The sequence below is a fragment of the Sinohyriopsis cumingii genome, chromosome 6 (genome assembly GCF_028554795.1).
Source record: "Sinohyriopsis cumingii isolate HCF-2022 chromosome 6, ASM2855479v2, whole genome shotgun sequence".
Taxonomy (NCBI): Eukaryota; Metazoa; Mollusca; class Bivalvia; order Unionida; family Unionidae; genus Sinohyriopsis; species Sinohyriopsis cumingii.
The window spans coordinates 120,555,076-120,582,823 of NC_142966.1; the positions used below are offsets into that span (position 1 = coordinate 120,555,076).

General features: G+C 35.4%; 1 protein-coding gene across 2 annotated transcripts in view; it reads left to right on the forward strand.

The window, feature by feature from the left end:
- LOC149797844 (E3 ubiquitin-protein ligase RNF130-like) overlaps positions 1–21,969 on the forward strand; it is a 99,635-nt gene extending 77,666 nt beyond the window's left edge. Inside the window, exons 5-7 of one of the 2 annotated variants that reach the window (XR_016421889.1) lie at positions 7,122–7,218; positions 8,734–9,295; positions 17,978–21,969. Coding sequence is in view for 1 of the 2 variants with exons in the window: in XM_089962862.1 (XP_089818988.1) it covers positions 7,122–7,218; positions 8,734–9,219 (583 nt within the window). In the remaining variant the exon portion in view is untranslated. Of the gene's footprint in view, positions 1–7,121; positions 7,219–8,733 lie in introns of both variants that reach the window. The other variant, XM_089962862.1, reaches the window with a different exon arrangement.
- The last annotated feature ends 5,779 nt before the right edge of the window (positions 21,970–27,748 follow it).

Sequence of the window (27,748 nt, forward strand, 5' to 3'; positions counted from 1 at the left end):
TTCAACCACAGCCAGATCTGCTTCTTACACGTTCCTCAACAATTGAGGAAATATCACAAAAGTTCTCCACATGGCAAGACTTTGCTCACTGGCATAGAGGGTGGTTTGTTTCTTCCTTTACCTTGAGACCGATGGTCTGTGCCTCTAATTACCAGGTACATTCCCCAAAATAGACCATTAAACGTCCCCATTTTGATGCAAACAGATCCCAGGTGGGTATTACAACTGGGGCCTGGACATGGCTTCCCAGTAAAACAATTGAAGCTATTAAGCAGAAAGTTCAGCTTCTGGTCACATGCCATCCAGTTACTGTATTTTGTAGTGCAACTAGATATTCCAGATTATTTGGTATCATTGTAGAACTACATCTGTCTACCTTTCTATAATACCACCCACTTTAGTGTATTATGCCTGACCATGATGCTACAGAGCTCGGCAGTAGACTACTACCTCCTGCCCTGTAAAGTCGTCGCTAGGGGTTAATGTGTTAAGATGAAAGGGAAAATAAGCTTTTCGAAAAGTGTTAATAATCAACACAGAAGAATAAAAAGGAGTGTTCAGATTCTTATGAATAAAGGCTGGAAAGGACACGATTACGTTTATTGGACATCACATGCCAGTTTAAGTATATCTCATGGCAGGAGATTTGATTGCCATCATCACGTGAAATCGAAAAGAAAAGAATTTCCAAGAAGTATGTAAAGTTGAGAGATAGCAACAAGCCATTGAGCTGCATAGAATTTGGAACTAGAGTTTGTGCAATTGTTCTAGTGGTAAATAAAGTCTACGCATACTTTACAAACTTTACAAACTTTACAAACTTTTCAGTTGAACATAATGTTTATCGTTGATGCAGCGAACGTTTAATTACATTTTCCAGCTTTACAATAGCTGTTTTTGTTAGTTTGTTACACCTTACTGAAAACTGCTTTACTGAGACGGACTTATCAGGGTTGGCAGGTCTGCATTTACCTTCAGGATGCCTGCTTAGGTTCACATCCCTATTTTGTTACTCCACATCAAAAATAGCTTCAGTTTCGCTTAGACTGGGAAGTTTTCTAATTCCAGGTTCTGTCATTCAAAATTGCTTTCACACCTAGAATCTTCACAAAAGTTATGGGAGTAGTAACAGTATGTCTCCAATTGCTGGTAAGTCTGATTCTCCAGTATTTCAACAACTGATGGATTCACATTGTTTAGGTTCATTCCCTCCATCTGGATCTGTTCTGTTGTTAGCCACAGAAACTCAGTTGGGTCTTTTACCCATCCTCAAGAAGTCAGAACTCATTCAATTTCAGGACTTAATTACATCTGGATAAACCCTCCTCATGAGCCTGAACTTAGTTTGGGTTTCACTAGATTGCATAGATAAAATCCTGGCACTTCTAGGAATAATACGAATAAAAACGTCCTTTTCTGCTTGCCTTTACCAATTAGTAATTTTGAATGCAGCTGCAGATCTAGTTCTCTAGTAATATTCATATATGCCCTTTACAGTTTTACTTCTTGCAAGTTGGATGCTATAGAGATTCTCTATCAACTCAACTTTTTTGTAAGACGAGACTTCCATTATTATTTGCACTGGTGGATTCCTGACTGGGGTCCACATGCAAGCAACCAAACCCCACTCCTGTCTGCTCACAGTCAAGTCACATCACATTCTGGTTGGGGTGCTCATTTCGTAATTAACAGACTAGAAAAGAAAGGTGTATTTCCAGTATTTCAAGTATGCATTAACAAAGTACATACTCTCCTCAGTCAAAACATCTGTTGTAGCTTATCCCAGACATCAGGGAGGCACACATGCCTCTTCTCTGGAACCTCCTCTGCTAGACCAACTTGAAGAACATCACCCTCCAAGTTTACCATAATCAAGGATTGAATGTTTTAGCAGACAGTCTGTCCAGATCAAGCAAAACAGTTTTCACAGAATGGACTCCTCACCACTTAGTAACAAGAGACCCTTTTCTCATTTATGGAGAAAGCCTCTGGTGGACTTTTTTTGCAACTAGACTTTAACAACAGGCTTCTCTTTTACATCTTTCCAGCCCCAAAATGGAGATCATGGGCAGTAATAGTATTAACCCCTCATGCATCCCAGTGAGATCGTCTCTTCACGTACGCTTTCCTACCCTTATGGCAGCTGCCTCAAGTTCTGCAAAAAGTTGGTACTACAGTGCTCATACCACTCTCAAAGTCCTACTGTGGCCCCAATGATCACGGTTCATTGATCTTTCGTCCTTTTGATTGATCAACCCATTCTCTTCCTTATTGGAGGATTCTTCTGTCACAACACGGAATCCCTGCTACAAAAGCCTATATATTCACCACCTTCATGCTTGGCTCTCAGGTGATCTCTCTGCCAAAACAAGGTTACAAGCTGATTGCCAGCTGCATCATTTAAGCCAGGGGAGCTTTGACATCCAAGGTCAATGATGGCATGTGGAGAATCTTACACAGTGGTCCTCTGGTCCTCTGTAACTTTATTGCTGATGTCCTTTTGTTCCATTTTGAGACCAAAAGATGTTCAGTATCAACTATCAAGTGCTATAGAGTTACCATTTCCAACAGACTAAAATTATCTTGGGTCTCAGGTATCAGAAATTGGTTCATATTCAAACCTTTATGACCTAATTAGATACTTTGAGCTGCAAGCCTGTCTCCCACTCATGTACACATAGACGACAACTATCTTTTGTTTTATGGTCCTTAACTAAAAACCACTATGAACCAATGAGTGAGGCTTCCTTTCAGGACCTCACACTTAAGACTTTTTACTCACTTTGGCATCTGCCAGAAGACATAGTGAGATTTATGCATTGTTGGTTGACACTGGCAGACTCAGACTTAATATCAGGCATTTATGATTCTGTTTTCATTCTTTGTCAACTATATATTTTTAGCCACCAATCAGTTATCTTAAGTAGCTCAATCACTGATAGAGAATCCCAGTCTCTGTCAAATCTGTGCTGGAGATGATCAAGGTAGTCATTTATACCCAGTTTTAGGGCACTACATTTCTGTCTAAATGCCTCAAATAGGAAAAGAATGGTGAGGAAATTTTTTTCCTTCCTTTTAAGGGCTTTGTTGGTATTTCAGTCTCAAAAAAATCATGGTAGATTGTCACCACATTAAAAAATACTATAAACCCCATACCGATAGAGACCTCTCATGTATGAAATTAAAAGCCCATGATGTTCGAGCCATCACTGCTTCTTGGACCTCTCTAAATAATTCTTCCTTGGAGCATTTGGGTGATCCTATACTACCTTCTCATTCTACCTCCACTTACTAGCACACCAAAGTGCAGACATTTTTTTCTCTGGTGACCCATAGTTGCAGTACAGTGTTTGTTCTACCGATGTCACCAACATTATGCAAAGTGGATCTCTCCCTTAATGGTAAGTACTTTCCATTATCTGTTTTCAATCAGTTTAACACATCAGCCTTACATCAACCTACCCACATAACTGACAAATTCAACTGTGCAAAGCGATGGGTAAGCTGTTGTAGTTATTAAAATATGGTCTGGGCAGGGTACAACTAATTTTAATTATACATTTACCTGCTTATCACTATTGCTGAATGCCTTCCTACCACCCAGCTCTGACATCCTTATTGTCTGTGAAATAAATAATTGTTTCTGTGTAGGGGTGCATGAGTGGACTGTGTGTTATTGAATATTTCCCCCTTCTCTTTGGAAGAATTTATTCACTTTGAATGGATATGATTTCTCAGCTTGAAAAAGAATACATTTTGCATTAGCAATGGGTAAGTGTTGCATAATTGTAGTTTTTCACCACCACCCCAGCCCCTCCCCCTCCAGTATTTTGATGAATTTTACTCTCTGACCTTTGCTTGTTTTGTTTTTTAACAGATGGATATGGTGTAATGGGGTATTTTGTGAAATTGTAATATACAACAAGGAATACTTGATAATACGACAAGGATTGGGTATTGGCAGCTCACTTCCTATATGACAGATATCTCACTATGCAGCTTCTGAGACATAATATAGATTGTTGCAGTTTTCCATTTCAGGAAAGGAAAAAGTGGGGCCCAAATGACCCAGACCAGGTCAATAAGTTGGGTTATGTAGAAAAAAAACAAGGGTTGTTATATCCGTAACTGTTTCTTGTTTATTGAAGAAATTCAAACATATAATTATTGCAGGCAGTCGCATCATAGATTAAATAATGTCTTCAATAAACAGTCAATTTTCTAGCATTATACACTTGAATCAGTCATCGTGGAGTTGGACTACACCATGGTTTTCTGACATTTTATTGTCAGCAAAAATAAACACTGTACAGGTCATGGTTATTTTAGCTGACAAGAAAATTGTAGCAATCATTGCTATCAACTGATTCAGCTGTGACTGGTTCAAAAACTATATCATGTTGGAGAAGTAAATATTTAGTGCAGAAATAAATCTATAATTTAAGTGTCTAGGGTTGTTATCAGCCTCACCTGTCATGCCTTCAGTACTGAGATTTGATTTCATGCTTGAGTAACCATAAGGCATTCATTTTGGGTATTTGAGTATATTTTTTTTCTTCCTGTACATTTTGGTAATAAACGCAGCAGTGTTTCTGGGGAAGATTTCATCATTAATCATGTGCTTGTTCGACTGGCAATCAAGCTAATCAAGATCAGGTAGACATTTCAGCCAGTCATTAAAATTGATTGTCTTGTGCTTCTTTGCGATGAGTGCATTCCATGCAGACAGCTTGGGATGCACTCAGTTCAGTCTTAAATCAACTGTAATGATCTCTGGTATTTGGGTCATTTCATGCACTTTATGGGCACCTTGGAGGCAATGTTCCTGTATCAAAAGGTGAAAGATAAGGGTCACTGGCAGAAGTGTGCATTAGTTGTGCAGACAGACACACAACTACAACTAAGATGTGTAGTTATGCATAGTCTGTGTGTTAAACAGTGGCAAAGCTGAGATATTTGAGCCCTGCCTCTATTTTTATTAATATCAAATACCAATGCCATGTTTTGGTACTTGTACATATGTATTATCAATTACAGTATTTGAAGGGTGGTATATTGCCTGTGCCTAGTTTCTTTCTGTAGTGATTAAAAAATAATTTGTTTGGATAGGCTCGTGGTCCCATGTATTTGTGGGCTCATATGCTTTGCATAATCTTGCTATATGGTAGCTACACCCCTGGTGTTAACCAAGTCTAATGTATGAATGACTGTTTCATAACAAAGCAGCTGTTTTATTGATATGTTTTGTTTGTTTGAACATAATTTTTATAAGTCTGACAGTTTTATTGTATTTATTACTAAACTGATTCAGTTAAAAGTGAATGTCATTTATCATATTGGTGTGTAGTATTGATCTATACTGGTTTATTAATATACCAATCTAGCCCTGTTCATGTCATGGTGTCTAATATTGATCTGTACTGGTTTATCACTATATATCAGTCTAGCTCTGTTCATGACATTTGTCTAATTGGTGTGTAATATTGATCTATACTGGTTTTTTCATGATACCAGTCTAGCCATAATAATGACATTCATCATGTTGGTGTGTAATATTGATCTATACTTTGTTTTTCATTATACCAGTCTTGCCATAATAATGACATTTATCAAACTGGTGTTCTGTATTGAACAGTACTGGTTTATCATTACACAGGGGTGGGTGGGGGTGAGGGGCCAAGTGGCCTAAAGCACTCACCAATACGGATCACTGCCATCTCACCTCAGCGTGGGTTTGAGTCTCAGGCTCAGCCAATGTGGATACATGAGAAAGCTTGTGAGTAGCTTCTCATGGATCAGTGGTTCTTTCCGGGGTTTTCCCTGGTTTTTCCTCTACCATTTAAACTAGCCATCATGTCTAGCCTATCATGTGCTAAGAAATGGTGTTAAACCCTATAATATCAACATACATTTTACCAATATTTGTCACGCCTTTTGTGAATGCTTTAACTGATATAATGAACAGAACTTTAAGTGATCGATCATAGGGCTTTGTTTAAGGAGTGTTCTGAAGTACTTTAGTCTAAATATACACAGATATCCAGAATGTGTTCCAGTCACATAGTATGTATTGATCAAGTACATCAGAATAAATAGTATTCATGCTGTCAGCTAGAGAAATACGTAGACATCTTTTGGTTGTTTCTTATATGAAAACTGAGACCCCTTTTTAATAGATTTTTGACAGTCACTTTTTGCATTTAGTGATGGATCAATTACGAATAATGACCATACATGATTTGTGGTGTGCATATGTCTGCCAGTGCGCTTTAAAACATCTTTAAATACTTGGGCTTGAAATACTTCCCTTGTCCTGTGGCAGAAGTTTGCAATGACACTAACCAGAGCTCCAGATAAGTGGTGTATTTTCCCACAATTTTACTAAAAACGCATAAACAACTTTTGTGTTAAACTTACGTCATCAGTTTAAATTTAAGCATTTGTCTAAAGTTAAGAACAGTATGTTTTATGGTGTGCATTGAATCAATGTAAACTATGAGATCATGATAAGTTTGGGATATTATGTGCATTTATGAAGTGGTGGTACTTGACAACTGTGAGAAAACCAACTCAAGAAGAGACATGTACCCTGATTTGATCTTGGTCAATTAACCATTTGACATGTACTATAAGGCATGATTAGCATCTTGATGATTAAGATAGTCTCATACTGTCTGTTTGTGTTTTGCATATTTGCAGAATAAACAGTGAGATTTTAGAAAGTACAGTTAGTTTCAAACCCTGAAGTAAAATACCAAATTTATGATATTCTTATCTAGAATTCCAACTAAAATTGTATTATTACATTACATGTAGTTTCATGTGTGAAAACAATTGTGACCTTCATGATTATAAATCCATTGGATCTTTCATACAGACTAGGTTCATAATTTTGCTGAATACATTTCATTGTAAACCAAACACAGGTGACTGTAATTAATAAATCTTCTTCCAGTTGTGCAAAGTATAAAAATATTCCAAACACGAGTCTGTTTTCAATGAATTAATATTTGCCCAGGGAAACTATGTATAATGGTTTGTAAAATGCAGAGTTGTAGTTTGCCTAGAGGAAACAAGAACTAGAAAAAAACCAAAATAAATAATCTGTATTCTTATTTCAGACATGTGTTCCACAAGTCTTGTGTGGATCCGTGGTTACTAGAAAAGAGAAGCTGTCCCATGTGTAAAATGGATATATTAAGAGCATTTGGAATGCATGTAAGTACAATATCCATCCAAGAACACATTTATTCTGACTACCATAAAATGTATCTGAGTTAATTTTAGTTAAATTTTCTTATGAAAATAAATATAAAGAAAATCCTTACATTATACTTTGCATACAAAACAGTACACAATTTATTGATGAGGATGAGGATGTCTGAAATTTCAAAATTAGATGGTAGCCTATACCCTAAAGAAAATGGCAGTCCAGCTTTAATATTGCAGCCAAAGGATGGAAAAAGAGGACTTGAACGTGTTAACTTCAGGACCATGTATTTATCTTCTTATGCATCTTTATTAGTTATTATACTTTATAAAATGTTTAATTTGAATAAAATATGTAATATTTCATTTGAATAAATACATGTAGCAACCCACTTGACTGCCTGACTTAAATCCATGTACATGGAAGCAAAGATCCTGGGTTCTGGTAGCTGAGAACAATTTTTTAGACCTTAGATGATTAGAGGACAATTTTTGGCTAGCATTCAGAAGCTAATTAGAAACGTAAATCATGACATAAGCAGTAGCAACACATCTGAATCAAAAACCATATATATGCCTGTTAATATAACAATCCAAAACAGAAAATGAACTCACATTGACCAGCCTTTCACATTTTCCTGCCTTAGGCTAAGTTGTTATGCTTAGATTTATGTCCTAACCAGAAAATTATCCAGCGAATGCATCTCGATGAGCACTACTTTCCCAATGCAGAAGTAGGTCATATTGTTTTATATTTTACATTTCATTGCTTTGGGTTGCCTCAAACACTTCATTCAAGAATTATGAATTGTATGATAATATGCATCCAGTGGTAAACTTATCATATTAATGACTACTTTTTATATTGTTGTTGTTGTTGTTGTTCTAGGGTTTAACGCCATTTTTCAGCACAAGATAGGCTATACATGGCAGCCAGTATAACTGGTGGAGGAAGAACCCTGGAAAACCCAGGGAAGAACTACTGACCCACGAGAAGCTACTGGCAGGCTTTCCCACGTACCCATGCTAGTTTTATATTGTGAATACCTCAGTGTTGTAACCATATTGTACTTCTGAATGAGTATAGAAAAATAAGAGGCCTTTGCTGTTGTGGCTAATCAAGGTAATTACTGAAGTGCTTCTTATAGCAGTCATACTGGCTGACACTCTAAGGTTATTTTTCCAGCTTCTAGATGCATACAGTGAAATGGAAACAATTTTTATTTAAGAAAGGTAAAGAAAATGAGTGTGGTATTTTATCAACTCTTTATAGAACCACTTCTTTTGATGTGGAAAAAATGTCTTTTAGTACTGTTTACACCTTGCATGCTCAGTTGCAGGGGTCAGCATAACATTATTAAGGTCACTTGTGTCTAAATTTATGTGCTGCATAATAATTAATGTTTACAGTCACTGCTGGAAACTGTTAAAAGCTACATAGAGGTGAGCTTGGACTACATTCTGGTTTGGAATTCTTGTCTAACATTAATTTTAATAAAGAAGAGGTTTTTTTTTCTGTTACAGCTAAATGGGAGTCAAGAGAGTGTCCCGCAAGATCAGGAGAGTGGAGTCATACCTTCTTCACCAGCATTGGAGGAGGTTGACCATCTTTCCACATCAGAGGAACAAGGAGCTGTAGGAGGTGTCAAGATAGTGCTGTATCAACATCCCTCAGCTTTACCTCATTATCACACTTGCGTTGATGGGGAAATGAGTAGCGAGGGTAGTTTAGACTGTCATACAACAGAATGTCTTGCAGAGTTTACAAGTGAAACTCCGTTTGAAGAGAAACAACTTTCAGAGCAGGCATCCATTCGTCGCTCTTTAAGCTTTGAAAGTGTGCACAATAGTGACTATGAGTGCAATGAAGTTGATCCGCTTATGCCAGGAACATTAGTGGCAGAGACAACGAGTTCAAAGCATAGCAGCCTAGTATCATTATCATCAAAGAAAAGTAGTCATAGTAGCCTACATCACAGCCTGCAAAGTTTGCCTGACTCAGAGCATTAAAAATACACATATATCGAAGAATATCAGACATACCAAGTTTTGCAAACTCAGTTGAAGATATTAGGCCTAATATGGAGTAAGAATAATCAGCAAATTTGGTAGGTTGCATTAAAAAACAGCTGTACAACTTCACTGTCACTTTGACATTTTCTTACAAGAAATATGGGGTCTTTTTTTATTTTGAATTGGTCAAAGGTTAAAACTGCACAAGTCTAAAAAAGATGATATACAGATTGAGGTGTTAAGAACTTTGACAACATCAAAACAGATATGTAGAACTATTCTGGAATAAAGATAGATCTGTGGTAAAAATTTGCTCCTATTATTATGATATTTCCCATATATACACATAAAAGAAAGCATATACTGAATTGAATATAAAAGAAGTAAACAAATTGTGTCCAGATCTAAGTTCATCAGGCATAATTTAATGTAACTTTTCTTTGAGGTAGTTGCATGTACCTTTTAAACTAGGCATCCTTGAGAATAAAATGTTTGGCCACCAAAAAAAGAACAAAAAATCAGATTTGACAGTATTAACAAAGCATATACACAATGTAGACAGTGACAAAGCATCTTTTTTGTCAAATTTCATATTTCTCAAAAAATGTACAGCAAAATTGGCTGAGGAAGAATTCTGATATGGCAGGATTCAGACAAATGATGCTGATCTTCCTTCATATAGGGCCTTCATTTAAAAAGAATAGAAAAATACTGTAGTGGCAAGTTTCTCGATTCAAGCACAGGATGATGAGAAATTTTGAGAATCAGAGGTTTGTGGTTTATGCTTGGTCCAATAAAGCTTGGAAACCAATGAGGAGTTTGCAGTCAAGGTAGTGAATGTTTGCTGTGTTGTGTTATTTGTTAAAACACCATACTTTCATTGCCCAATAAAACCTAACCAAAGCATAATCTTTACATCAAATGATATAGCCATATTAAAATGTTAGAAATATTTGTTGATTTTATGTTATTACATATATATACATTTTGCTGCATTTTCATCAAATACCATTAATCACAAATCATTTTAATTGTATAGTTTTTTTGTACTTTTAGCTTTTAATTAAATATATTTTTCTCATAAAATGCTTCCAGATTAACTACCGCTATTATTCCACATATTGGGACCCTTCAGTTTTCTGAACACTGACCCTAGTAATATTCAATCCCTAAATTCCAAAGAAATGCCATTTTCTCTGGATGTTGCGAGCAGATTCCATCTCATTTCATTCATAGGTAACACTGTTATATGTAATGCTTAGGAATTTTTTCTCATATTAGTAGCACCACCTGGACATGTGTAGAAAGCATGATAATTTCATGCTGTAATATTGACTGGTTCACAGTTTGTTATAATTTTGATGTAGTTATAGAGAATGTGAACCTCTATATCTATTTTATTACATCATGTTCTTTATACATAAAATTAATGAATACTCAAACAAACTTTATGAAAGTTGCAGACATCTGTGAAAGGTGAACACATTCAGGTTAAAAAATAATAAATGTCAGTCATGGTATGCATCTTTTTTAAAAATACATAACCATTGATAACACGAGTAGCTGTTTATCCACAAGAATGTCCAACATACTGTGTGGATACAAAAGTACAATTATCCACTGTCATATTCCAAACTCAGTAGATAGAATAATATGAAATCAATTACAGTGTCTAATTACTAATTATGTTTCAGTAATATAACTAACTGCTGAATACACAATCAGCAGATCAATCCTGCATGATCAAAGCCCATTTTTATTAGATCCATCCACAGTGATGCTTTGTCATGTTTGGAGATATTCAGTTTTCATTATTTGGCTAAATTCTGTTAGTGATTTCTTATTAAAAGTCATTCCAAGCCCATGATGTAAGTTTGCTTTTTGTCAAGCTTAGACCAGTTTAGTTAGCAGTTTTCAAAAGTCATTTAAAAGAGTTTAAGTTTTTAGGAGCATTTGCCATTTTGGCATCATTGATACAAAAGTGAAAAAGCCCGTTATGCCAGAATCCTTTCTGCCAAATTTAGATAAAGATGGTAAACAGTTTTTGAGAAGAACACATTTATAGATGTTTCTTGTCTTTGGTAAGTGTGGCCATATTTGATATTGGAACAGCACCATTGGTAGAAACTTGAAAGTTATTTTTGCCAGAATGTTATTTTCTCAAATTTAGTTAAATACTGTTTAGCAGGTTATAAGAAGACATTTATATTTTTAGTAGTAGTGGCCATATTTGAATGCATCGTCGCATAATTTACAAAAGCCTGAAAGCCATTCATGCCACAAGCTTTGTACAATTCTTTAAGAAAAACTCCTTGGAAAGTTTTTCTGTTTTATTTTAGCGTCGGTGGCCACATGTGATGATGAATCATCATCATTGTACAAATCTGAAGGTCCCATAAGCCAGGATGCTTTCTGTTCAATAGGTCTTGTTACATCTAGTGGCTTTTGAGAGGAAGTCATTTCAAGGTTTTTTCTCTATATAGCAGGATGAGCCATATTTGATTATGAATTGGCATTATTTGTGTACTCTTTATGCCACCCAGAAGCTCTTTGTTCACTTTTTCTAATTGAGCAGATTTTAAGAAGTTCTTTTAAAGTTTTGTTTTAAGCAATACTGGACAGAGACTAGGAGATCTTATGAGATGGTCTGTTGTCTGTTGTTCCTCAGTGGCACAAGTTTGTTCTAGTTACTCTTCATAACCATCTGGAGGATACTTTGCATTGGAAGACTACCATGAAACTTTGCCCTCATGCCATGGTTTATAGCTGCTTATATATCAAAATGAAGACCCCTTATATATTCATTATGACCACCATAGTGGCCAGCTTGAAAATCTTGTTGCATCTCCTCATGAATGGATTGTCATATCAGCATGGGGTTTTCACTAAATGACTTCTTATGATGTCTGGTTGTTCCTAAATGAAAATGATGCAAACCACATTAGGCATCTTGAAAATCTTGCTATTACTATGCCATCCAAACATGAAGTCATATTTACATGGGGTTTTCACCAGAAGAATTCTTTTGATGTCTTGGTGATGCCCAACATGACCACCACATTAACCATCGTAAAAATCTTGTAGCTGCTTGCCCTTAATGGATGGTCACATCAGCATTGGGGTTTCACTAACGATTAATTTGATGTATACTTTGTCTTAAATGAAAATGGTACCAATCTGATATCCAGTATGGTCACCACAGCACCAGTCTTGAAAATCTTGCTGGTGACACTATTCCTGAATGAAAACTAATATTGTTACGAGATTTTCACCAGAAGATGTCTTGTTGAGCCCTTGTTGCTATTCCTTTTAAATGAGTGGCTGTATCAACATAACCTTTTGCTAATGACTTCAAATGCTGTTTAGTTAATCCTGAATGAGAATGGTGCTGTACACACATCCAGTTAAGCTGAGACATTGGACATCTTAAAATCCTGTCACTACTTTTCTGGAATGAATGGTCATGGGATTTTCACTGAAAACTTCTTATGATGTCACGTTGTTTGTAAATGAAAGGGGTGCCTATCTACTATCCGATATGGCTGCAACAATGTCCATCTTGAATATGTTGTTATTGCTATTTTTTCTAGATGACTGATCAATATTGATATTGTTATTTTACCTGAAGAATTCATGTTCATTTACTCTTAAATAGGAATGGTACCAATCAGAAATCCATAATGGCCACCATGGCAGCAATCTTTAAAATCTTGTTATTATTCCTACTCCAGAAAGGAATATCATATCATCATTGGGTTTCCTAAATGATGCCAATTGGACATCCAGTATGTCTGCCAGCACAGCCAGTTTGAAAATCTTGTTTTCGCTGAAGAATATCAAACATGGTTTCAGCATTCAGCAGATAAAAGAAATGGTCTTGTCTTGAATTCCTTGAAATTCTCTCATGGAAAGTAGATTTTTAGTCTCATCAAGGAACTTGTGTCTATTTTTAGTAACATTGGCAGCTCAGTGCTTTTATACAAGTTTGAAAATGGTTCACACCCTGATGCTGTGTGCAGAATTTGGCTTTTTGGGATCCCCAGTTGACAGTGGTCAGAAATAGTCACCTTTACAGATCACTCACTTTTGACCATAAGATTTTAAATCTCAGCTATCATGTGTATCCGAAAAAGTTTGCCAGTAGCCTCCTTTGGGTTGTTTATTCTACCAATGGTCTTCTTGGTTTCTTCACCACTATATATACTCGCTGTCGTGTATAGTCGATAATGTGCCGAAAAATGGCATTAAGTTCAGAAAACACCAAAACCCTGTTCATTGGTCCAGTGGTTATCGAGAACTATAAAATGGCAAATTGATTGATCGGGATGCAGGGTCATCTTATAAGCCTTATGGTCCTTGTGGCCAAGTAAATCAAATTTATAATCTGCCTCCAAGTCATTGATATCATGTTAGTGTAGTTTATATTTTAACACTGCTCAGCTACTTCTGTCAAAAGTAGCTGTAGGAATACACATCAGTTTCATGTATTTGGTGATTCACTTTGGAAGAGTGCACCATATATGATTACATGTCATCCATTATACTTTTGGTGTAATCATTATGCTGTTTTCACCTAATTGCATTTTACACTCTCATGTGTATTGATTATGCCTTTATGATAAAGTAATAAAAAGTTTTGTTTGCCAATTTTATTATCATATCTTTAATCCCACATATCATATAAATTTGATGAATATTCTCATAGACCAGCATGCACTTTAATTTTCTATTTATAGCAGCTGTATATGAAACATTTCTGAGAAAACACAGGATTCTTCAATTTGAAAACTTGTCTGACATATTCAGTATATTTGATTTGATATAATATGTATTTGACCAGTTGATATCTTTTAAGAAAATGGTACCAGATGTTAAGGAAAAATGAATAGTGCTTTACAAATTTAAAGAGAGGAACATGAGTGTGTTATAATACAGCACTCAAATGCACATAAAAATATTTGTGTACGACTTTATGATCATTCAGCAAGAGACATGTAGACTGTTGTATATTAATAATTTGTTAGAATGGTTTTGTTTCAATTCTACTCTGGTACTAATTGACATGGATTTTGCCCATGTTTGAAAAGAATTTGTACCAGCTGCAGATCAGGTTAGTAGCAAAGTAAATGTTCATTTTCATAATTCCGTGTAAGTAGGGCATGTAATTTGTAGATTACACTTTTTATTCTCAGATTACATTTTGTACTTATTTTAGTAATAATTACATTTCTAGCTCTGAATATGACTTTCGGGGCCCCAAGTGGCCGAATGATCTAAAGCGCTGTCCGTTACGGATCACTGCCATCTCACCTCTGTCTGCGTGGGTTGGAGTCTAGGATTCGGCTAATGTGGGTATGTGAGAAAGCTTGCCAGTAGCTTCTCGTGGGTCAGTGGTTCTTCCCGGGGTTTTCCTGGGTTCTTCCTCCACCATTAATACTGGCCGCCATGCATAGCCTATCATGTGCTGAAAAATGGTGTTAAACCCCACAACAACAACAAAAATCTGAATATGACTTAGAACAGAAATGGCCAGTAATGTTCCAGTTGTGACAATGTCTCCTTCTCTCACCATGCTCTTTGAACAAAGTACTTCAAAATATTGTTCTCAATGGCTGCAAATTAGTTTTTTTCTTGACCGCAGTGTTTGACAATGTTCCTCCTACTGTCCCATTTAGTAAATTACCATGACCTTGAGTCAGCCAGTGAAAAGGCATCCGTCACAGTAAACATGTAATAGTAATACTGGGCCAGAATGTTTTAGAAGCGGAATTATTGATTGCTAAATAGCAGCCTGTAATATATTTGAATTCTCATAGTCAACATTTTAATTCCAATATTAATCCAATTATGCTTCAACAAACTGGAAACATTTTTGCATGTTAATATCTTTAATTTCATCAGAGATTACATTTTTCAAAAACCACTATACTTATTACTTCTCTATTATCTTGCAAGACAAATTTGCAAGCATCTGTTCTCTATGGATGATGAAAAAATCATTACATTTTTCTCTCCATTGTTTTGCAAACTTATAAAAAGTTGTTGCATTTGTTGTACATTTTCTCATTGTTATTCATGTACATACTTTTTGGAAGTTGTATAATATCTGTACAACTCAGTTGCATAAATGAGCTCATTTGGGGGGTGGGGGCATTTACATTGTTTTCTCTGTTGACAGTTAACACACAGAAAAGGGTAAATTTGGAAGATTTACGGAATAGAAATTTTAAGGAGTTTGAAAATTAAATTCACAAAATTCGGTAGTTATAAGATGGAATATTTTAAAAAAAACTGAAGTCAATTTTTCTGTTAACTTTTGACCTATCTGCATTTTGCTCAGTTAGTATCTACCTGATGACATTTATTCTTTACAACTATGTGTGCTTGTTTACGAGTCTGGTCCACCTGCAGACAACATGGATCCTGATATGCCATTGCATATTATGTCAGAATATCAGGATCTGTGCATTATTTTATTCTGATTACTCCTAATAAACTGCTTAGATCCAGATCTGCAAGATGACAATTAAATTTAAATGTTATTTTACATGAGACTTCAAATTATATATGTGATTCTGTGTGATTTATCATACATGTCTTCTGCACTACTCTGTAGTCAACCTGTACATATCTTGTTTACCTTTGACTTCATCTTCTTATTTTTGGGTTTCTGTGTATTGATTTTTTTATATTTACAGTTACAAAAAATAGAAAGACCCCAAAAAATTGTTCTTAATTAAAAATATGACTTAGAGAAATAATAGCTAATCATCCTTCTTAGTTTTTGGGGTTAGATATTTGTTTGTCACAACTACCATATAATTTATTCCCAGTAATTCATCAACCTGTCATTTTGCTCATTAAGTATTCACTTCACTTCATGATATAAAATACAAATGTATACTATAAACAAATCTTATTTGTAGAAGAAAGAAACATTACTTTGCTTCTTTAAAGTCAGAAGGCAGCTTGAATGTGGTTGTAATTTTAACATTTGCATATTTGACAATTGGTAATTCTATAAACAGATTTTCAAAAACTTGAACATGTGGCAGGTTCCTATTATTCAATCTACACCTATTAATCAATTCTTTAAACTTTTTAAATTTCTTTGATTTAGTTATGATTGTTTGCATCAGTTTGTACATTCTTTCAATAGCAACCTTTCTAAATCAATCTTATTATGATAATCTTTCTGAATGAGTCATAAAGTTAATATACAGTACTTATTTCAATGTAGTAAACATGTAAGTATTCAGCTTCCTGTATAGGCAATACCTTATCTTCTTGTATAGACTTTATTGATGTGATGTATATCATATGATAAGCATATGTACATGTAAATAGTACATGTATGGAACATGTGTCATGTAAAAGTGGACAGATTAGTAGATATATGGAACATGTGTCATGTAAAAGTGGACAGATTAGTAGATATATGGAACATGTGCCATGTAAAAGTGGACAGATTAGTAGATACATGGAACATGTGTCATGTAAAAGTGGACAGATTAATAGATATATGGAACATGTGCCGTGTAAAAGTGGACAGATTAGTAGATACGTGGAACATGTGCCATGTTAAAGCGGACAGATTAGTAGATACGTGGAACATGTGCCATGTAAAAGCAGGCAGATAAGTAGATACATGGAGCATGTGTCATGTAAAAAAGTGGACAGATAAGTAGATACATGAAACATGCCATGTAAAAGTGGACAAATTTGTAGTTTCACTGAACATACCATCTGTATGTGGACAAAGTAGTAGTTGCACAGAAAACGTGATTTTGGAGTGGACAAAATAGATGCATGGAACATGTCTATTGAAGTGGACAAAATTGTAGATGCATGGAACACATGCCATCTTGAATTGGACAGATTAGTAGATGCATGGAACACAGCCATCTTGAATTGGACAGACTAGTAGATGCATGGAACACATGCCATCTTGAATTGGACAGATTAGTAGATGCATGGAACACATGCCATCTTGAATTGGACAGATTAGTAGATGCATGGAATACAGCCATCTTGAATTGGACAGATTAGTAGATGCATGGAACACATGCCATCTTGAATGGACAGATTAGTAGATGCATGGAACACATGCCATCTTGAATTGGACAGATTAGTAGATGCATGGAACACAGCCATCTTGAATTGGACAGATTAGTAGATGCATGGAACACATGCCATCTTGAATTGGACAGATTAATAGATGCAAATAAGGTTAGGTACATATTATGAATGTGCACTTTCAAAATGTTTAGGTCACTATCCCCCACCACAAAAAAAAACACGGTAAAGAAAAATTTGGATGAAAGCAAAGGTCACTCAAAATTTATATTGTAATAATCAAAGGCAAACTTGCTTTGGTTTATTCATTGAATTCCAAATGTTTCTTTTTGTTGAAGAGTGAGGGATGACTGATTTGTTTCAGCTTGTCTCTTTGTGCATATGTCATCTCTACAAAATTGATAAAAGTATACATAAATCATGTATGACTTGAAATGGAATATGAAATTCAATGGACAGATAGCATTTCAACAACTTGAATGAGACTGTATTATTACGGGTTAACATCTTAAGCTATTTTACTCTAATTAGTATATGTCTTGGATTTTTTTATATATAAATTAGATGAGACATTACAAGATTTTGAAATTTAATGTTTTTGATGAAACTTTGTTCAAATACTTTTTCAAATTCATAAAATGTTTGAAATTGACATTTGAAATATTTCTTTTCTTTTCAGGCAGATTGGTGAATTCTGATTCATTTTGCTTGCCACTCTTTTGCCTGTCAGAAAATGTGTACAAGTTTGAGCTTTTCAGTTACAAGTATTGACCTCTTAATGTCCATGATTTAGGGCAAAACAGTGTTGTTCCCCAAAACATTCAAAAACTAGTTAAATGTCATGTTTACAGGTTTGATCCAAGGATGTTTGGAAGATATGTCAGTTTGAACATTTTCATCTTGCACATCAGCTGAATCTCTATTTAGGATTTCCATATTTTACTTTATGTATGGCTCTTGTTATGTATAGGTGTCTTTCACAAAAATTTAGATAATATTTGTTACTGTTTGAAATAACAGCTTGTGTGATACCAGTTTGTATCCATCTTTGTTTGGAAAATGTATTCTGACTATTGTATAATAATAAAATACAGAGATGTTTATTTTGTAATCAGTTATTTGCAGCTTGTATAAGGGAACCCACCAATCCAGACAAAATGAATGCAAGTAGGGAGTAAGCAGGTTACAGAATTAACAATACATTGTATGATAATAAAACAAATATAAATTAAATTACATGTTATGTTTTAATGCACTATAAAACCCATTTCATTGTCAATTTTTGTATGTGCAGAATTAGTGTGATTTACAAGTTTTGTAAGGAGAGTCAATTTAGTACATAACGATTTTGTATCAATGTGCTTTTTAACAGCTTTATAAACCAGTGAGTTGTGCTTTCTTAGAAAAGTTAGTTGAATCATGTAGACACATCCCATCTAGGGTAATTTTGCAAGAGAAATAAACTCCATCCAGCTAGATTGTCATGCTGCACATGTGCCAGAAAGTGGTTTAAGAACATAGTTATGGTTTCTTTTGTTAGTGTGCCTTAGTTTAAAGATTCCATTGTATCAGACACTTCATGATCTGAAATCCAAAACTATTTTGCATATCATGGACCTTGTCACTAATGACATGCATCCTAAAAAGGTCAAAAGGCAACGTTTGATGCAGAGGCCTTCTCCTCTAATACATTTGTTGATGGTCAGAATTATTTTATGCTATTTATGTGATACTTGAATGGTTTTATCAGTATTTGGGGCTTTTGGAATTTAATTTATTATTGTTAAAACCTGTTCAGAATGATTAGGCAGTTTGACCTATGCAAATGAAGATTGGTGTCTGTCTGTATGTATTTTTATGCTATTTATGTGATTTTTTTAAAAGTGTTATCAGCTTTTATTGGGCGGGAGTTGGCAGTTGGCGGCGCTGGAGCCCTAAATATGGTTAAGACACAAAAAAAGCCCACTGCAAGTACTAATGTAGTTGTGTTTATTGTCTCAATTACCTTGACAGTGGTGTACACCTATCATAAAGGGAAGCATTTTATGATGTGTTGTATGTCTCTTACAAGATTTCTCCATCATCTTTGGTTACCATTATAAAAAAACATTATAGTCAGGCCAATGTCACGGTGACTGAAAAAATAAGAAATGGTTTCTGCTTGGCAAAATTAGTTCTGCTTGACATACATCTACTAGACTTTATAGATGGCCTGCACTTGGGGTAACGCAAAAGGCGATTGATTTGGGGTTTATGAGGTCAAGGTCACACTGACTGAAAGAAGAAAAACCGTTTCTACACCAGTATGTTCTGCATCACAGACCTGACAAAACTTTTTGGCATGCCTTGTACTTAGTAAGGAAGAAGCTTTTGATTTTTGGGATAAGGGTAAATGTCAAGGTCACTATAACAGAAAGAAGAAAATGGTTTCTGCAAAACAAAATTCAGTTTTATCTATACAAATTACTATTAAACATTTTCCAGGTGTATCCCATTCACAATACTTTTGTTTTTAAAATTTCACCATTGTTAAAACAACGCAGTGTTCATCATGTCAGCATGCGATATATTCAATATAACCCATTATGTGTATAAATGTACTGTATTTTTCATGATATTATTAACATCTAACATGCAAATGTCTTATAACCAAACCTGTCATGACACTATGCATCGGCAGATGAGTGTCTGTCTTTTTGACCTTAGTTTGTTGAACATCAGAATAGAACGTGTTCTGCTGGTGCATTATATAATGGCAGATCTGGTTCTCATTTGTTTGATTCAGGTCACAAGTAGAACAACATAGAATCTACTCTGCAAGTGCATTATGCAGTGACAGATCTTGGTCTTTGTTGCTTGCTTGAAGTAATATGTAGAACAATTTTAAAACAGAGTCAATACTTTTTGTACTCAGTTGTTTACTAAACAGGATAAAATACTTTACTCAGTAATATTTTTCTCATTTCAGACTCCATTTGGTTAAATGGAGATGAGTCTCCAAGGTTTAGTGGCTAAGGCATTGTATTTGTAACCAGAAAGGTGTGGGTTCAATTCCCACCATCAGATTGGCTGGCGTCAGAGAAAGCACTGTACATGCCTTGGCACATTATAGTCATCAATGTGCTGCTGTGTCCTCAAGCACCAAGCCAAATCTTGTGTGAATTAATGTTCTGTGTTTACTAATGATAAGAGATTTTATCAAAATTGGTGTAAATCTATGATCTTGGAGAAGGTTCTCACCATGTGACTTAAGTATGAAATTTGTGATTCATGTTTTGTTTAACTATTTTAAGTTGGATTAGTTGCAGCTGTTTTGTTTAGAAAATAATGATGTAAAAACCATTGGTGCCATATTTATACATATATAATGCTCATCAAACGTTTACAACCAAATGCCAGGAGCTGCCATCTCATGCTGTTTCAGCAAATTGATTTCAGTATTCGGATCTATCATCTTATACTGTACCAGGCAATCAGTGTATCACCAAAAACTGAGCTGCCATCTCACACTGATCAATATATATGGTGATGGTTTGGAATTCTATGTGTAACAAACTGAGTCAAACAATGGTATTCAGAACATGCCTTTTCCACTGTGGCTATTGCATTTACATATGCATTGTTTACCTTGCATATCATCACATGTTCTTTTCAGAGATACATTGAGTTAGATGACTTGGCAGAAAATGTTCCTTAGCTGCTCTTTTGATGTTTGAACTTGTACAGATAGTTTCATGAAGGTATTGTAATGCTTTACTTATGGTACTATATTACCTTGTGTACTTCAGCATCTCCCTTTTTTTTTTTACCAAGTTCTATACTATTTACCAGCAATTACCCCTTTTTTTTCTCTGTCATTCCAACAGAGTATTTCACAGGTGGATTATTGGGTTAGAAACGCGTTGTTGTCATCAGACAGAATGTATGGGCAAATTAGTATCACTGCTGTTAACTTGAAATCATAAAGACCATTAATCCTGTCACCTAGAGCTGTTACTGTTAGTTGGACAATCAGTATGAGAGGGTTGCTTGCTGGACTAAAGGACCAGTAGAATGACTTGAGTATACCCTGATTTTCTTAACACTTTATGTGATGGCAGATATGGGTGTATACTGTTTATATTTGGGTCATTGTTAAACAGGAAGACATTGAGTACTGTAACTGCAAATAATGGATAGATCCTAATTAATATTTTTGTCCTAAGATTGATAATTTCATATGGAAAATGCATATATTGCTCAGTTTAAAAACTATTATACTTTATTTAGAAATGGTGAAAAGATTGTAATGGAATCTGTCATGAGTTACATATGATTGACTTGATTATTGATATTAACAATGCAATCACCTTATTGGCTCATAAACTGTTTACAGAGTTGTGTAATTTTTATATAATACATTCATGTGTGTGTGTGTGTGTCTATATATATATATATATATATATATATATATATATATATATATATATATATATATATATATATATATGTGTGTGTGTGTGTGTGTGTGTTCTTCAATGTTTTGTTGGTGACATTGTTGTCTTCCCAGCTTTTGAAGTGTGTGAGACATTGATTTGTAATCAAATGTAACTTGCATGTGTTTCATCAGTTAATTGTTCTTCAAAGGTGTGATGATTTTCATCCAACTATGAAGTAAAAATCGAACTAATATTATTGTTATGTCTTATCTTTTATACCCTCAAACCTCCCAGGGCATATAATGTCCCTGTGGTCCATCCATCAATAAATAGATCTTGAATTTTATTTCCCATCAGTAACATTTGAAAGACTACTGGATCCAAGTCGAATGTGATATGTGGCTTTGAATGAAGATGTATCATCTTTGCAAGTCTTAAAATTTAGCCCAGTTGGGAACTACACAGACCCACTTCTCTTGTCTAATAATGAACTGCGTGACCCACCATCAACAAGTCAGTCCAATTTCAAACTGCACAGACCTACTTCTTCAGTTGCATAATGCATTGGGAGAATGGATCTATGCAGTTTTGTTCAGAGTAATCATTAGAACAAACATATACACTGATGTAATGGTTCATTGTGGTTTATGTTGTTTGCATTTGTTGTCAACTTACAACTGAGTATAAGTAATGACAACTGAAATTTAACTTTTTTCCATTGTGCAATAAACTATAACCATTCTAAAGCCATTTCAACTTGGACATTTCCTGTTACATTACGAATTTCCCTGTGAAAAAACAAATAAAATGTTGGTATTGCTTTCAGCATCAATAACACGCGGGTCAAGTTTCAACAATTTGGATTTTAGCTTGGAGATGAATCCTTCAAGGCAAATGTGACATCATAATTCCTACAAATCTTAATTTTGTAGAAGGGGGTTTCGTTGCTCTCGGTGTAAGTATTAGCTCGTATCCTGTGCCCCGATACATAATTCTAAAGATGATATAACAATTAAAGGTGTATTTGAATGTTTTTTCTTTATTAACACAACTAAAGGTCAGAGCGAGCAAAAATTACTTTCAAATGTGCTGTTTTACTTCTGGTTTCAACGCCATTTTTCAGCACATGATAGACTATACTTTGCGGCCAGTATATCTGGTGGAGGAAGAACCCGGAAAAACTCTATGAAGAACCACCAACCCACGGAAAGCTCCATTCAAGCTTTTTCACATACCATATGTGTAGATTTGTGTATAATTGCAGTTGCATCAGTTGATAAATGAAGGGAAGATTTCCATTAGTCAGAACATAATCATGTGCTCAGACCCAATTGCGTTTATTTCTGTATAAACTGGACGGAGAACTAAAGTTTATACTAACTTCTATAAATAGTCATGTGCAAAGTAACTAACGTAAACACTGAACTGGAAGGCATACACACTGCATGCCTTTAACACGAAATAAAAACGGTGGGTAAGATAAATAGAAACAGTGAAGAGCTTGATCCTCCTTGCCTACAACGGAGTAGCAGTTGCCAAGTAGGTTAAGGGCTATATCATGGAATTCCCCTTCGTTATTTTCCGCGACTATAGCAAGGTCTTGAAGAGCAGCCAATGCATACTGTACTTCTCCATGGTAATATGAACAAGCAGAGAACAAGCCTCGCTGTATAGAACTGGATGAATCTGCAGATCGTCATTGACATCAACGAATAAGGCACATACGTACTGTAGACGTTTCGGAAGACAAACCAAATCATTTGGGTGATATTTTACATCACATGCATGTGTTAAAGATCTAATTGCAACATTTAAGTCCCCAGCTGTCTTTTTGTATGGATTGTCTTTCGTCCTTATGATTTAGTCAGTGAACACCTGTCACTATAGATAATTGTTCCTTCGTGAGTGTTAGCATTGTTGATCCAAACCTTTGCCTGGTCCATGCCAACTCGTGTAAAAAAAAAAGTCGAGCTGAAGCATACCCGCCATGGCCTCCGTTTTGCAACCATTTGATAAGAGAGTTTCAGCAGTATATATCATCTTATCGAAGTATGTTATGTCTAAATCTGTTGCTGAAAAACATTCTGAAGCTTTTTGCAAATATACCCCAATAAGAGAATCAAGTATGTCTGATGCGAGACTTTTGTGCCCCGTAGTAATACCTTTTGGTAAATTTCCCATTCCCTCGCGCACTGCGTTAAGCTGCGGTAGTGTCAAACGCCGAAAGTGGGTATCAAGCTGTCATCGCAGAAGATTCTTTGAGTGATATGGAAACACATAGTCATAAAAACTACGTATGGGAAAATTGAAATCACCATAGAAAATCCGAATGGGAATCTATGGTGGAGTTGGCATTTGTCGGATGGACACTCAAATACAAAACAACGATGCACAACCTCAGCTACGTTGGATAAGACAAAACCGTACCTCGGAAGCGAGCTTATTTCGTTCATTAGCCAAATCTAGCTTTCCTGTAAGAATGTTGTTTCCCCTCGCGAAATAGTGTGGCATAATCGTATGCTTTATGCACTGGAGAAGTCTATGAAGACAATCTCGGATGCATTGCAAAATATTCTCTTCTCTCCCGTATTCAAGTCGTTGCTCCTCAGATATCCAGAAGAGAATCGTTTTCCTGTGAAATGTGATGATCTTATTATCTGGAAGTAATTTGTCGAGGTGCATCTTTTGGATGTATTTCAGCGCTATAAAGCAGCAGTACTGGCAATTATTTAATCTCCACACGAGTGCTCTTTCTCCAAGAAGAAAGGATATCCTCCATTCTATATGCCGATCCTCAGAAGATGGATTTCCCCAAGGAACGTTGGTGCATCCTGTTTGAAACGGCTTTCTGAACGACATCAGAGGTCGGCCATCCTTTTGACCGAGGTCTGTTTATCCGTTCTTCGGCTTCTGTTGGCCATGTCTTGTATGGTGCAGTGCAGACTGTCGTACTCGTGAGTCTGTGATGATGCGTCATTCACAACAAGGGTAGTGCATGGACCACGACGGTATATCTTCGTCTTTTTCGGGACTTTAACAACGGTTGAAATTTCTTGAAGCGCACGAGCAAACTTTTCACTTTTTATACCTCCCAGAACAGCTATGAGACCATGATCGGCATCATCTTTCAAAAGAAGCTGCGTAGATGTTAACATGGTCTATGGCCTTCTTCTCTCTTTAGAAACACGTCCTCTTTCGGCTCATTTTCCTCACAAGCTTCACCCACAACATGAATATGATGGACGATCATCATATAATCGTCGTTGCTTCCCTCACTGTATGTGCCCTCTGCTTTACTTCCGCCGTATATCACACAGATTGCATGGGTCATGTTGAAGATGGATTCTGTGAGATTAATTTCTGACCGACGTTGAATCATTTTTACGTTCCATTTTCCGTTGTCAAACATGGTAACCAAACTGTTGGATAGAAATTCCAACTCGTGACGATTTACCAAGTCTGGAGACATTGCCTCAGCCATGATTTTATTTAACTAAGAATGGTTTAATATTTGCCCACTGGCTAAAGAAATACATCTAGTTTTAGTGCTGCAACCTAAAAATATAATCAAGTGACTTGTCCATATATAAATAAATGACAAAGGTATTATTTGGTTGTTCTAACGATGATGTGTTTGAATCTGACGTTTACAATACAGTGGAAGGTTTTTAATCATTTATATCATCCGTTTTAAATTTTAAAATGGAAATGGATTGTTAATCTGTCCAGAGAGATTTTCTATTTCATCTCTAAAGTGCACAGAGACGGACTTCATTACCTAAAGGTAACAATGGATAATGAATAATTAACACACACACAGATATATATATATATATATATATATATATATATATATATATATATATATATATATATATATATATATATATATATATATATAAGGGCCCCGAGTGGTCTAAAGCGTTACGGATCACTGCCATCTCACCTCTATCTGCGTGGGTTCGAGTCTCGGATTCGACTAATGTGGGTATGTGAGAAAGCTTGCCAGTAGCTTCTCGTGGGTTGGTGGTTCTTTCTGGGGTTTTCCCAGGTTCTTCCTCCATCATTAATACTGGCCGCCATGTATAGCCTATCGTGTGCTGAAAAATGGCGTTAAACCTTAAAACAACAACATCTATATATATATATATATATATATATATATATATATATATATATATATATATATATATATATATATATATATATATATATAACACCCCGTTAGTGAAATTGTCTTTTTCAGGAAATATCTGCTTTGAGCTCATTTCATGACAAGCATTTTTACTCGAAGCGAAAAAGAACCAGATGTGCTACATCAGACGGCTGTTTCTGTATGGGCAAGCTTCATTATCCTTTACTTACAGATGCATTTTCGGTGATCACATGCTCGACGATGTATAGCTTCTGTGACATATATTAAATTTGTATTTCCATGGATTCTCTCGGAAATCCTTATGTTCCTAACTAACGTTCTTTAAAGGAAAATCCTGCTTCTCATATTACATTTTTAAATCATGCAAACTCTATATGCATAAAGGAATATTTATTTAATTTTCAGCTCAGCAATTCACTAACTTGGACAACAACAAAAAGTTCAATCAAGCACATGATGTATATATAACATAATCGCTATTTGTCCAAAATCATCTAAAAAATGACAGCATTTAAGAAAAACTGTCCAACATTCCACAAGATAGTTTCGTATGCATTACTCCCAGCCGACACGTTGTTGACGACTGTGACCAGCAAATCTGCGCTAAGCGGTCAAAATTGTTAGTTTACTAATAGGTATCACACAGCAATCTTTATCATTTCATGAAATATTCAAGCATGCAGACCTGTGTTCGAATCTCCATATAGTACGAATTAAGAATTCTCTAATCTGTATGATAGTATTTTTTGCACTAAATATTAATTCTTCCAACTATTATCAAGCATTCTCCAACATAATCCAGGGATAGCACTTTCCGTTCTGTCTGGTGCATATTTATAGTTCTCTATAATTATTCCTATATACCTTGATTTCTTTCTCAGGAATCCGGAATGACTGTGTAGATAGATGAGAATTAATTACTAGGTCGTCGTGCTAGTGTATCTGTTACACACGATTGTATAATAACACCGATTAAGTATCATTCTTTTTTTTGGTGACGTGTGCTTAGTCGTGATGGAATGTGGGCTGGTGTGTGTAGGCAAGGTGTGCCGTTTACCCGCGGATTACCCGCGGACCTGGGTTCGAATCTCCGTAAAGTAAGAATTAACATAATCTAACCTGTATTATTTGTATTAAATATTAATGCTGTCTACTAGTATCGAGCATTATCCTATATAATCCAGGAATAGCATTTTCCGTTCTGTCTGGTGTATATTTATGATTCTCTCTCTCTCTCTCTCTCTCTCTCTCACATATATATATATATATATATATATATATATATATATATATATATATATATATATATATATATATATATATATATATATATATATATATATAATTTACCGGTTTCCTACCCTAAATACTGCCACTGCAGTCACACCACCAATGTATACCACTAGATTTTAATATGGACTATCATTCGGTTTTGGCCTGAATTTACTACTAGTGAACCATGGCATCATGGAAGCTCACTAACACTTCACTACGTAACGTTTGCTCCTAGTAATTGGCTAATTATTTCGGGCTAAGGATATTTCCATTGCGCCGAATTCCAATAATCACACAAGTAATCACACAAATCTAAGAATTCCTTAAAACGGGGCGCTATAACCAAATACGCATACTCCAAATTTATTACAATATATATAATCCGGGCCTGAGTAGCATTTATGTATTGGTTATTAATCTATAAATATCACAAGGCCCCAAATACATAGGATCGTTATCCAACGATGGTATGTATACGTGCAACGGTTGGACTGAATTTGATGCAGAAAGTAAATTTCCTTCAAGCTTGAGTAGTGACATTTTAAAGGTTATTGGACCAGCATATATTAAAACCACTGGGCTATGACGAGGTGTTTGCTTC